Source organism: Mirounga leonina, unplaced genomic scaffold (assembly GCF_011800145.1).
Source record: "Mirounga leonina isolate KUSES-001 unplaced genomic scaffold, KU_Mleo_1.0 Mir_97, whole genome shotgun sequence".
Classification (NCBI taxonomy): domain Eukaryota; kingdom Metazoa; phylum Chordata; class Mammalia; order Carnivora; family Phocidae; genus Mirounga; species Mirounga leonina.
This window is the reverse complement of record NW_023270889.1, coordinates 1,892,219-1,905,049: the sequence shown is the minus strand read 5'-3', so window position 1 is coordinate 1,905,049 and position 12,831 is coordinate 1,892,219. Positions and strand designations below refer to the sequence as shown.

Genomic DNA, 12,831 nt, shown 5'->3' with positions numbered 1-12,831 from the left:
CCATATATTCTGAAATTCTGATTGTTGACCTGTCTTTTCATAAGTTTAATTATGATGAGAAATATTTGTCTTAATTAAAAGATACCCATGTTTTAGCCAATGACTAATTCAGATAGTACTGAAAAGAACAAAGCCTGATTGAGTAGAATGCCTTGAACAATCTTTTTCAGTTGTAATTATTTTGATTAATGTAATTTTAAATTCAGCAAAATGTATTGTGTACCTGCTACGTGCTATATGCAGGTCACTAAGGATGTAAAGATAAGTAAGATAAAGATAGAAGTAGCATCTTATTTTTTTGGAGGGTGGTAAAATACATAATTTTAAAAAGTATTTAAAGGTAAAATTCTTTGAAGGCATCAAAAGTATATTCTTTAAAGAACATAAAGTGTAAATACATTTATTTTAACGTAGTAATAAGACTCATGCTACACATAAAATGTTTTCTTTTGCTCTATATCAAGTTTGAAGTAATATGGAAATGAATAATGGATACTTGGTGACAGAGAAGGCAGGAAATGTAATTCTAATTAGTGGTATAATCTAATCATGATTACTAAAAACATAAGGCAGAGAGCAGCAACTTTAAATGAAATTGGAGAGTGTCTACATTAGAAGACAAATGAAATCTTGCCATTTGCAACAACATGGATAGACCCTAGGGTATTATACTAAGTGAAATAAGTCCAAGACAATTACCATGTGATTTCACTCATTTGTGGATTTTAAGAAACAAAACAAATAGAAAAAAGAGAAAAAAGCAGACTTAAATACAGAGAACAAATTGGTGGTTGCCAGAGGGGGCAGGGGGTTGGGTGAATAGAGGGGATTAAGAGTATACTTATCTTGATAAGCGCTGAGGGATATACATAATTGTTGAGTTACTATATTGCATACCTGAAACTAATATAACACTCTATGTTAATTAAGCTTGAATAAAAAATAATAAAATAGATGGCAAAGGTAAAAATGTTTTGAGAGTTTATGCCGATTCTAGAGAAGCCATTTAATGGCTTATGTTATTGTTTGTGTATTTTAAAGGTTATAACTTCCGAGAGATTCTACTAGTGAGTGTTGCTTTGTAATTTGTACTTACTAAAAATCAAATAACTTATAAAAGGAGGAAAACTGGGATCGATTGACAGACTTCTGGGAATTCAGTGAAGTCCCACTAGATTTTAGATTGTTTTTTTCTGTGGCAGCAGTGATTTGGTTGGTTTATCTCCTAAATAATGTCTGATGCTGCTGCTTTTTGTGTTGAGCCTCACCTTATATCCTTACTAAGATAAGGACAGTAGTGCTTCTGATGCTATTGAGAAAGTTTTCACTATAGGAGGTATTAGAACTTATTTTTAAGGAATCTATGACATAGACCCTTAGAAAGGAAATGAATACTTACTGGATGCCTGCTATGTGTCAGGCTTTATGAATATTGTGTATATTACCACATTACATGCTCATAGCAACCCTGTGAGAAAAGTAGTTGTATGTATCAGTGAAAAAGTTGAGATTTGGAGAGTTCACATAACTTGCCCATGGTCCTATCATTAGTTAGCATCAGAACTATCATTGTATACCCAGTATTTCTGATTCCAGATCCTGTATTGAGGCTTCACTATGCCCTGAAAACCCTGAAAACTTAAGGGCTTTGCTTGGAAAATATGAAGTGCAGCAATATTATTCCTGCCTCATTTATAATGTTCTTAGATTTAAGAACATTTTAAAAGCCCAATTTTTTTTTCTTTTCTATTCTAACCTAGAATGTCTTATTCTTGGGCTGTAGCAGTGGACAATTTAAGAAGAAGTATACCCACTCTAAAGGGACTGTGAGTTTTATTGCTGCCTTAAAAAAATAATTTCCCTGAAACAAAAATTCTGAGTTGACTAATCTTGATAAACCTGCATGTGAGAATGACACTAAATTTGCTCATTGTTTTGGGCTCAACACCCCTCACCTGACTATACTTTTCTTCCTCTCCACCTGTTTCTCTTCTATCCCCACTTACCTCTAATCTCATTTGTTTCTATGTGATTCTAGCATAATAGCAGCCATTCCTATAGAGTTGACTGGCTTGTCTGAATGTAATAGGCTCCTAATACGCCTAAAATTCCTAATTTTCTAGGAAGATATAACAAAGCTATGAAATAGATTCAATGTAAATATAAGGCCTGCTATCTTTTATGAAGAATGGTGACTTCAGAGAAAACACGAAAAGGAGTTGTGCCATGTAAAACCTTTACAGATTGAGTTTGGCAGGAGAATTGAGGGTTAAGAGATAAATTATCCATTGAGTGTTAGTGTTTGCAAGCATGTCTAATAATTGTCGTTATTGGAAAAGCTATATTGAGTTTAACTTTTTTATTTGCTGGACAAAAATAACCCAGTGTTGATCAATGACACCATTATTTAAGATATAGTTTTACAAAATAGGCTTTCACAGGTTTCAAGAGTTTTTTTTTTTTTTAATAATTGCAAATTTATATGTTCATGCAGTTAAAGAACAGTGTCATTTTTGCTGGTGTCAGAAAACCCATTTGATTTCATATTTATGAACTACTCTAAGAAACAGAAATCTTTAAAGAAATTACAGTTCTAGTTTTATTCCTAGTTTTGTCTACTGATGCAGTACCGTTTGAGAATTTTCTTTAGAACGTGATCTTAGCTTACTATCAGTTCAAAAGGCACATTAGTATATAACTTAAACAAGTTGAGCAGAAACTGTTGGCAACTTGAAGGGTTAGATACAGACTTGGAGCTATCAAGGACTACCTACTGAGAATGAAACTCACCTAAGAACGGTATTTTCTTTTTGAATTGTGAAATAAGGCTCTGTATGTGTTAGATTCCATAAAAACAGTAGAGGTTATGGTAGGTAAAAATTTACCAGGAGCCCTTGTTTGAAATGTTAAAATATTGATAGAAAGGACCATATGGATCAGAGAGGGATGGAGATACACAGATTTTTTTTTTTTTTTTTTTTAACTTTTTCACTTAGTATTGGTATTAGCATCATGGTGTGCGTGCCTACTAAGTCAGGTATGTCTAAGTCAAGCTGGCCCACTTAGATTTCATTAGTTCTGAAGAAACGATATTTGTCTTACTTACTGTGAGCCATAAGTTCAGCAAATCCAGTTTTATATTCTCAATTCATAGGGCTTCCTACTATGAGATTTCAGTTGATGATGGTCCATGGGAAAAACAGAAGAGTTCAGGGCTCAATTTGTGTACTGGAACAGGATCAAAGGCCTGGTGAGTAACTTGGGATGTTGCTTATTGACTTTGTGAAATATTTTAAGTAACGTAATGTACTCGAGGCTGCACATCGGTGTATCTAAAGCCTCTGATATGCAATAGGTAGCCTGGTGGTGTTATGTTGGTTGGCTCACTTTCTGCTTTACTCATCAGTTGGGTCCAGAAGTCCTGCCTTGACTTTGTAGATTGGAGCTGTAGCCTGGATTTGGTCGTTATTTAGCCTATTGCACTAGGTTTGTAAAGAGAAAAAAAGAAAATGAGAAATGTTTTGGGGGACTGTATGGTTTTTTTTTTTAAATGAAAAATATTTTAAATAATAGTAAAGAAATGAAAACAAGTACAATAACAATAGCAAACGTCCTGGAGGTTTGTGTGGCAAAGGCCGAACTGGAGATAACTTGGGCTCCTGTATCTTGCTTACCCTCTCACTTCTCTCTGGGTAATTGCTGCTGCTTAGTCATATACATGCAGACGCCTCCCAGACTTTCATCCATAGCTCTCGTCTCCTGAGCACAAACTCCTACCCTAAAATGACCTACTAGAGAGAGTGTAGACCTACTAGAGAATAGGATCGCTGTTACCCCAAGTTCATGCTCTAGAGAAAAAACCTTACTCCCCTAATCCTTGCTCTTAACTTTTGAGTCTCCCTATTCTCCCCTTTACACATACCAGTCTCTGAATCCTGCCAGTCACATTTCTGAAGTCCTTGCCCCTCTTTTTCATTTTCTCCTATTTCTTTGGTCCAGACCTTCATCTTTTTTTTTTTTTTTTTTAAAGATTTTATTTATTTATTTGACAGAGAGAGATAGCAAGAGCAGGAACAGAAGCAGGGGGAGTGGGAGAGGGAGAAGCAGGCTTCCCGTGGAGCAGGGAGCCCGATGCGGGACTCGATCCCAGGACCCTGGGACCATGACCTGAGCCGAAGGCAGACGCTTAATGACTGAGCCACCCAGGCGCCCCCAGATCTTCATCTTTTTAGTGAATATTCTTTGTGCCTCATCCTTTATTCTAAAGGCTGTCATCCATTCTACCAACAGAGTAATATTTCTAAAATGTAGATAAATTTGGCTGTATCCCTTCTGTGCTGTAAAAGTTTAGTTTACTCCTGACTATGTTGATTACTCAGTCTGTATAAGACCCTTTAAATAGGACCTAAGGAACCTTCCCAGCCTATTGCTGCCCTACACTCACCCACCAGCACACCAGGGACACTGCAGGCTACTTGGAATGCTCAGCACAACGTGTTCTCTCTGGGCTTTTTGTTTTTGCTCAGTGCAACTTCTTCCTTCATTGAATGCCTGAACATTCTCCGCTTTCCATCCCCTGGCTGAAAATCCAATCTTCAGATGTCATTCTGCGTAGGAAATCTTTACTAGGATCTAGTTCTTTTCATCAGCATAATGAACCCTCTTTTGGTGCATCCCTCGCATTGCATTTTTTCCTCATAGCACTGTTCTAGCACTTACCACATTATTAGTTCTCTAAATAGCTGACACCCGGCTGGTTCAAGCAACTTGAGGCATTTGGGATGGTGACTCATGGTTTTGTGTGGTTTGTTTGTCTTTCCCCTCCCTCAGTTTTTTGGGTGTATAGCATAGTACCTAATACATAATCAATTTTTTTTAAAAATAAATGACTACATATACAGTGGAAAACAGTACTTAAACTGTTATTTTAAGTTTGGATAGTTTAAAATGGAGTAATACTTTTTCAGTATTACTTTTTAAAACTTTTTATTGTGGAAAAATTTATACGCAAGAGTAGACAAAATAGTATAATCAATATCCATGTACCCATTAGCCAGTTTCAATAATTATCAACACATGCCCAATCTTTTCCTCTGTTCCCCTACTGTCTCCTTTTGTCTTCTGTTATTTTGAATTAATTTTTAGACATCACATTCATTCATAAGTATTCCATAACTTCACATCTTTTTTTTTTTTTTTAAAAAGCCTCATCTTTGTCAAATAAATGAACCTTTGGAGAAAAATGGGAAGTATTATTTAAAGATTGGCTAAGATCTCATTTCCCTGAGGGCCAGTGAGAACTAATTTCTAGGATGACTTTTAACAATAATTGTTTGAAAAAATAAATTTAATCTATTATAAAATTATTGTGTAACCCTCATAAAATGAAAATATTATGGTTAACTGCCTAATTTATCATGACATCTTTTCTGCTCACTGTGATGTGTTACTTGTCGAAAACTGTACTGAGAATCAGAAATGGATTCCTAGATCCTTCTTCTCCTCTCTCAGTATTCTGATCCCCCCCAAAGTGGGCAAAGTGGTATAATTGAAAAGAGTACTAGCATGGAAGTTAGAGCCCTGGCTAAACCACCAGCTAGCTTTGTGATCTTGTACAAGATTCCTTTTCTGCAAAGTGAGGAGAAATGGAACAGATAAAATAAGATTATCTTCTGAACGTGATTCTGTAGGTTCCGTTTTATGCGCTAAATACAAGCTATCAGTTATTTAGCCCCTGCTACTTTGAATATACTGTGCTAGGTGCTTTATATACACTGACAATATTCTTACAGAAATCCTGCAAGAAAGTAGTTGTAGCCCTGTTTTATAAAGGTAGAAATTAAGGCTTTGCAAGGATAAATAATTAGTGTGAGGTCACAAATAGTGTCAGAAACTGGAGACAAGCACAGGCGTGCTTGACTACAAAACCAAGGCCTTTTTGACTGCCAGCTTTGAAATGCAGAGTTCGTACAGTTCAAAGATGTGTTAGCGGGTTGTACTGAAGGATTATCAAGGTTAACTTGCTAATCTTAGTGAAATAGTGGTTATGCTAAAGGCGGTGAATCAGCTTTGACTTTTGCATTGGGGTGTGTGTCTGTCTGTGTGATTTTGATAGTTTTAGTTTTCAACCTTTTAATAGTAAGAGCATAAAGAATAAGAGCCATTAGGCTTGTAAAGTAGTCCTGCCCTCCACTGCCACACACTTCATAGCTGAGTCCTGTGTTGATGTTGGACATGAGTAAGTATGGCTTATATTAGGATTTCAGTCTTTTCTATGTTGCTTATTAAAGTCTCATGTTGTCTCTGATGTTGTGGTCTAGAACTGTCTCTGTCCCTGCCACCTTGGTCACTCAGCCTCTTCTCTGTTCAGCCCTACATAGCTTGCTTGCTTCTAACATCTTCTACCTTACTCCCTCCCATTACTGATCCTTCTTTTGCTGTGATTGCATTTCCCATTCATCTTTTGTCCTTTTTCTGTTTAGAAAATGGGCGGAGAGAAGAGAAGCCTGGGGGCCAGAAGGGCTGAGGGAAAGCTGTACATTTCTATACGTTAATAACTTTATCAAACTACCACTTCTAAGCTTTTTCTTTGTCTTGAGCTTACATATATTATTTAAATTTTCAAAAATAGTCTGGAAATAAGTGATTTTATTTTTATTAATAGAGTATTATTAAAAGGTCTCAGGAGTTTCCCAAAGCCATGTGGCTAATAAATGGTGAAGACAGGATTTAAGTTCTGGACTTAACTCTAAACTGTAGACCTCAGAAATCACTGGAAAGAAAGGAATAGAATAGCCCATTTCTTTTACTCTTTTAATGCTTGCACAGAGAGATAGAAGTTTTCCTATGTGACCTCTCAGTCCTTGCTTTGAATATGAAATGTGGAAATGTTTAACTTTGCATAAGATAGTTATTGTAACTGATAAACCCCCAATCTCAGTGACTTAACACCATAGAAGTTTCTTTCTTGTTCTTATCAAGTCCAGGTGCGTCCTCATTGGGAGGTGGATCTCCAAGTAGTGACTCAGAGTCCAGGCTCCTTCCATCATGTGGCTCAACCATCTTTTAAACATAAATCCTAAAGTCTCTCTACTTATATACATCAAGCCAGAGGAGGAGGAAAAGCATGGAGGATGACCTGTGGGAGGCTTATTGGACACAGGTTTAGACGTGTTGTGCATGACTTCTACTCTCATTCCTGTAGCTAGAACTCAGTCACATGGCTTTATGACAAGGAAGGACGGAGAAGATAGCCTGACTATGTGTGTACGCACATACACACACACACACGTGTGCGTGCGCACACACACACGCAGAGAGTCTGGGGATTAGCTATCCCATTTTGCATTCCTAAAAATTCCTCCACAAGACAGGGTTATGTTGCATAGCAAGTTGTCTCTGAATTATCTCATTGTTGTCTCTGTCCTCTACTTAGTGTGGAATTAGCTACATTCACTGGGAGAAGTACTACAGAGTTCAGTCACATATATTTCTGTTAGTTTTTAGGACTGTTGCCAATCCCCCTCCTCCATACATTGTCTTAGCCAACTTAAGGGTAAATGTTCTTAAGTGAAGGGAAAGCTTTACTAGCTTAAGAAGATAGGAGATTCAATTTGTCTTTGAATTGGATTGTCTTTAGTGGAAATTATGTGTGATTTCAAATGAGAACTCTTAGAATGGTGAAGGTTGTAGATCTAAGAAAAAATCATCATGTGCTAGCTAATACCTTCTTAGGCATATGGTTTGTCTTTGATGTAGAATATAAACCACTCCTAAAGGGAGAGTGAACTGGCTGAAATCCAGGTTGCAACCATAGGAAATTCCTCTTAATTTAAGCCCAATTCAGAGGACTTAGTTTGGGTTGTCTTGTGGTATCCCGAATAAGTCCTAGTTCTAGGACTATTAGATCAAGTTGTATGAGACTTTTGTTCTCTTAAGTCTTAACTTCAATATTTTAATTCAATGGAACCCTAATAAAAGAGCTCATTTTATGTGACTTTTAATTTAAAATAGAGTTCTAAAACCGTATCTTCCAATAATGTGAATATTCAGAAGAATTAGAATATAACTCATGCACATCTCTTTCATTTGATATTTTCATTCAGTATTGAGTTTCTGCCATGAGCCAGGTGGTGCCGCAGATGCCTGACCTTGTAGTGTGTGGCAGTAACTCTAATGAGATAGGTATTGCAAACCTCATACTAAAAAATGAGTCGGGACACTTATTTTGCTTCATGCCACATAGTAAGTATGAGCAAAGGTACAGAGGCAAGAATGGGCTTGGTGTGGTTGCAATATGAAATTGGAGAGTAGATAATGGTGAAAAACAGAGTAGGCAATGGCTAGTTTGAGATTTTTTTAGCATAGGCATGTGGTCTGTGAATGACCCCAAATTTTTAATATAAAAATTTGTGTATCTGCATTGTTAAGAGAATGCCCAAAATGTTATCACATTTCTCAAAATGTGAAGGGTATAGGGTTAGAAGGGTATGCAAGAGTATCTGTTACTCTCCCCTCCTCAAAAAGGTTGAGTCACTGAATTACGTTGAGAATGTGTGGGTCATTGTTATCTACTGAGGCCATGTGAGAAGAGTTGTGAGGCAGCAGAAGAATTCTAAATCACTGGGAAAAAACAAACAAAACTTTCCATAACCATCTTGGTAGACCCAAGGACAGAGCTACTTTTAAAAGTGATTCATGTTTGTATTAACATTTGTTCTTTTAAGTGGTTAAGCAAGGCATCACACAGCAGTAAAGATTTCTCATCTTTTCTGTTTTATAATTTAGAGAGATATTTACACATTAAAAATATGTTAAATAGTATAAAAGGATATCAAATGAAAAGCTAGTCTTTCATTTCATATCTCTAGTACTAATCTCGAGACAACCACCCCATATATATATATATATATATGTAATATTTACTTCCCTGTTTGTTTATATATACTACATAATGCCTTTGGTTTTTTAACTTAACATATCCATTATCTATCAGCACATACAGTTCTTGTTTTATTCTTTTTAATATCTACATAGTAACATATTTAACCTGCTTCCTGTGAATATGAGTTGTTTTGCTATTATAAACAATGCTTTGTAAATAACCTTGTACATGTCTTTGTGTATTATAGATGCAAGTATATTTTAGGATAAATTAGTAGATTGAAGAATATCTTCATTTTAAATTTTAATAGGGCAGAATTGCCCTCCAACTGCAAGTTTTCCATCAGTATGAGAATGTTTTTCTCATACTCATGCCAATATATTATCAGTCTTTAGTTTGTATTTCCTTAAGTAGGAGTAAAATTGAACACTTTTTCATATAGACCTGTAAACTGTTTATGTACTTTGCCCACTTTTTAAAACTGGGTGAAGTGGCTATTATCTTTTGGTTGTTTTTTCTTGATAATTCTAAGTGTTCTTTTGTATATTAAGTAGATAATTCCTTTTTCATTTTTAGTATGTTTTTAGAATTAAAGAACTTACGTGATGTTTGTTTCTAGGTCATTCAATATTAACAGGGTTGCAACTCAGGCTGTGGAAGATGTTTTAAATATTGGTGAGTACCAAAATAGCTAGTATGTTATAATATGCTAAATAATGTATAGATTTTATTACATGTTAGCTATTATATGACACAAGATATTTAATCAAGAAATTTCCCCCTTTTTCAATAGCAAAACGACAAGGAAATTTAAGTCTTCCATTGAACAGAGAATTGGTAGAAAAAGGTCAGTGACTAATGATCATAATTACTAACCGTTTCATTTAAGTTCTGCATCGATCTTGAGGACGTCATTGTGAAGTCTACTTGTCCAATTAGCAAAGCCTAGTACTTTTCTGACTCAAACAGGCTCTTGATATGATATCCCTTTACATGTATTGAAGCAATGAAAAGTTTAGAGCTGGACTTTTTATATATTATATTTTTGTGAACTATGAAATATAACCTTTATGTCAAAACGGGTGTTAGCTACAAACATGTCCTGGGGGATAGGAAAATATAGAAAAATATAGATCTGGCAAATGGGAAATGCTTACTTAGACTCAGTATGCCATTAATATGCTCTGAATGAGATGGAATTCACTGAGCTGTGAATGCTTATCATCACATTCACTAAAATGTTCTCTTTATAACTTTTGACTACCTACTCCTGCCCAGTTGCTTCAGGGTTCCCTTAAGAGAACTAGCCGTGTTGGGAAAGAATACTACTGATCAGGGAGTTTGAAGACCTGGGCTCCAATCCCAGACCAGTCACTCACTGAAAATATGAGCAAGACTGATTCCATTCCTCTACTTCCTGGACTGCAAAATGAGGAAGGGGAAGTAGATTGGTAATGAATGCATAGGGATTCTTCAACTGTATTCTTAAAATTTTTTTTTCTAAATATTTAAATTCTTAAATAGGAAAACACATTCGTTTGATTTGCATATGAAATTAACTCACTACAGTCCCATCTCATCTATCAGGAACATTTTTGTACAGACTTCACACTACAGTTTTCCTTTCTGTCTCTGTTTAGTTGAACAGTATCCTAAGATTAAGGTCAATTGTTTTTTAAAAAATCCAAACTTTTTCATAGTTTATCTACTTACATATGTAATAGTGTCAGTTCATTTAAGTGTATATTTTGGATTTCCAGGTAAGACTTCCTTTGTTGGGGGAGATGCTTGGCCTTTAATAGTTTGAAAATAGGACTAAATCTCTGACGTCCTTTTCAGCTCTCTAAAATGGACTTTTTCGTTCTCTCAATTGGAGACCAAAAAGATTAACATTAAATCTGCATCAAAGAAAGGAAAATTAGGCATTTATAGTAATTTATTCATTATATAATTTAACTTAAAACATAATTATATAAAACAACTGAAATTTGTATCAGGCATGTAAATTTAAGGGTGTATATATAAAATACAGTGATTTTTCTGCTTTATTGAATGAATGTTACTCCTTTGAAAATTTGTCCTTAGAAACAATAGTGAATGCAGGGGTGCAGTCATTGTTACAGACATTTCTGGAATTACTTCTTTCAGAGCTAGCGCTTTTTTTTTTTTTTTTAAGTTCTCTCTATGCCTAACATGGGGCTCGAACTCATGACCCTGAGATCAAGAATCGCATGCTCTAGTGATGAGCCAGCTAGGTGCCCCTGGAGCTGGGGGTGGGGTGAGGTGTGTGTATTCGTTCCCAGAGAAGCAAATTACTATTTTTGAGAGTGAATTAGATTTCAAAGAGCCAAATAATTTAAGTGAAATTTTGGTAAATAAGCTAGATTATCTGACAGTCTTATGATCTGTTTTAATGTGGTGGTCAACTAAACGTTCTTACAAGCCTGATTTCTTTGTACAGTTGTTTTTGACCAATTTGTGCTTTGCTATCAACTTTCACGTGCCTCTTGGTTATGAGAAACAGGTCTCAAAGATTTCTAAACATATCTTGAGTAATTGCAGTTTCATTAGAGAAAGCATATTGCCTGTCATTGTTTAAGACTGCATTTTATATCAAGACAATTAACTTATGAACACTTTGACATGGTATTTTGCAAGGGAACTTGGCAAGGGACTGTCGGAACTCAAGTTCCATTTGAGTGCCTCAAGCTAGTTCCTTACTTCTGTTTAATTACTGGTTTTGTAGCCCCCCCGCCCACTATGTCTATTTCTGCTATATTGTGGTGGATACAGGCTTTGAAGGTTGTGTGTGTGTGTGTGTGTGTGTGTGTGTGGTTTTGAGGACAGGATAGCATTCATTTTTCATTTTGCACTTCTCAGAAGTGACCTTCTTTCATTGACTGAGCTAATACTTTTTTTTCCTTCATAGTAACAAATGAATATAATGAATCGCTGCTCTACAGTCCAGAAGAACCAAAAATACTTTTCAGTATTCGAGAACCAATAGCAAACAGAGTTTTCTCCAGCAGCCGTCAGCGTTGCTTCACCTCAAAGTAAGCTTTCAAAGGCTGACTTCTGACTTTGCTTTCATTGCTTGTAATTATAAAGGAGTCTTGGTTTTAAAGTATTCAGTTTGATGAAATTCACTCATTCAAACTAATCTGGTAGGAAAAGTATAGAAGTCGTGGAACTAATGAGGTGTCATGCTGTACCCTGGTGAGAATGGTATTTTCCTTCCTAACATACTGTACCATTTTAGAGAAACTGTAAGTGAATAGAAGGGGCATAATTATTTAATTGGGTGATGTGGATTTGTTGTTTTAACATATTAAGACACAATAAGATCAAACTATCACTTTTAAAAAAACTGGAAAGCAACTTTTTCATATGCTATGGGATAAAAGCAGGATAAACATTCTATAAAACCTCAGTTGTATAGCAATAAACTTTTAGAGTAGGACTCATTTCTGTCACCTTTTCCTTAAAAGTAGCCCCCCCTTCCCACATCTATCAGAGTTTTTTTGAAGGGTGGATATAAAAAAATATATAATTTATTTTGTAAAGGTTGTCCAATTTTCTGAACAAAAACACTGAAAAGTCATCTGTCTCATGGCAGGCGAAGTATGGTTTAATTTTGAATTGCTGCTTATACAGTGTACATATTCTTTTTTTGAAAATACTGTTGATATTTTTCTAGGAAAAACCCTCAAGGAAATTCATTTTACTCATTTGAGAGTTAATTTTGATTACTCAATAAATCTATACTCTGTTTAGGTGAGACTACAAAGACATTTAAATTTTTGCTCATATAAACAGAATAGGCTTCATGACTTTGGCAGTTGGACAATATTTCTTAAACTTGTCATAAAAAGCACTTATCAACAAAAGATTGACAAATTGAACTATATTAGAATTAAGAACTTCTGTTAATTAAGACAACATTAAGG

The 12,831-nt window shown here is 35.4% G+C and overlaps 1 protein-coding gene across 3 annotated transcripts in view; it reads left to right on the top strand.

The window, feature by feature from the left end:
* Nucleotides 1-12,831, top strand: part of LOC118006574 (NAD kinase 2, mitochondrial) — a 46,560-nt gene that overhangs the window by 30,459 nt on the left and 3,270 nt on the right. For 2 of the 3 annotated variants that reach the window (XM_034999299.1, XM_034999301.1), the window contains exons 8-12: nucleotides 1,761-1,826; nucleotides 3,155-3,250; nucleotides 9,504-9,559; nucleotides 9,678-9,731; nucleotides 11,814-11,937. In XM_034999299.1, coding sequence (XP_034855190.1) covers nucleotides 1,761-1,826; nucleotides 3,155-3,250; nucleotides 9,504-9,559; nucleotides 9,678-9,731; nucleotides 11,814-11,937 — 396 coding nt within the window. The remainder of the gene's footprint in view (nucleotides 1-1,760; nucleotides 1,827-3,154; nucleotides 3,251-9,503; nucleotides 9,560-9,677; nucleotides 9,732-11,813; nucleotides 11,938-12,831) is intronic. The other variant, XM_034999300.1, reaches the window with a different exon arrangement.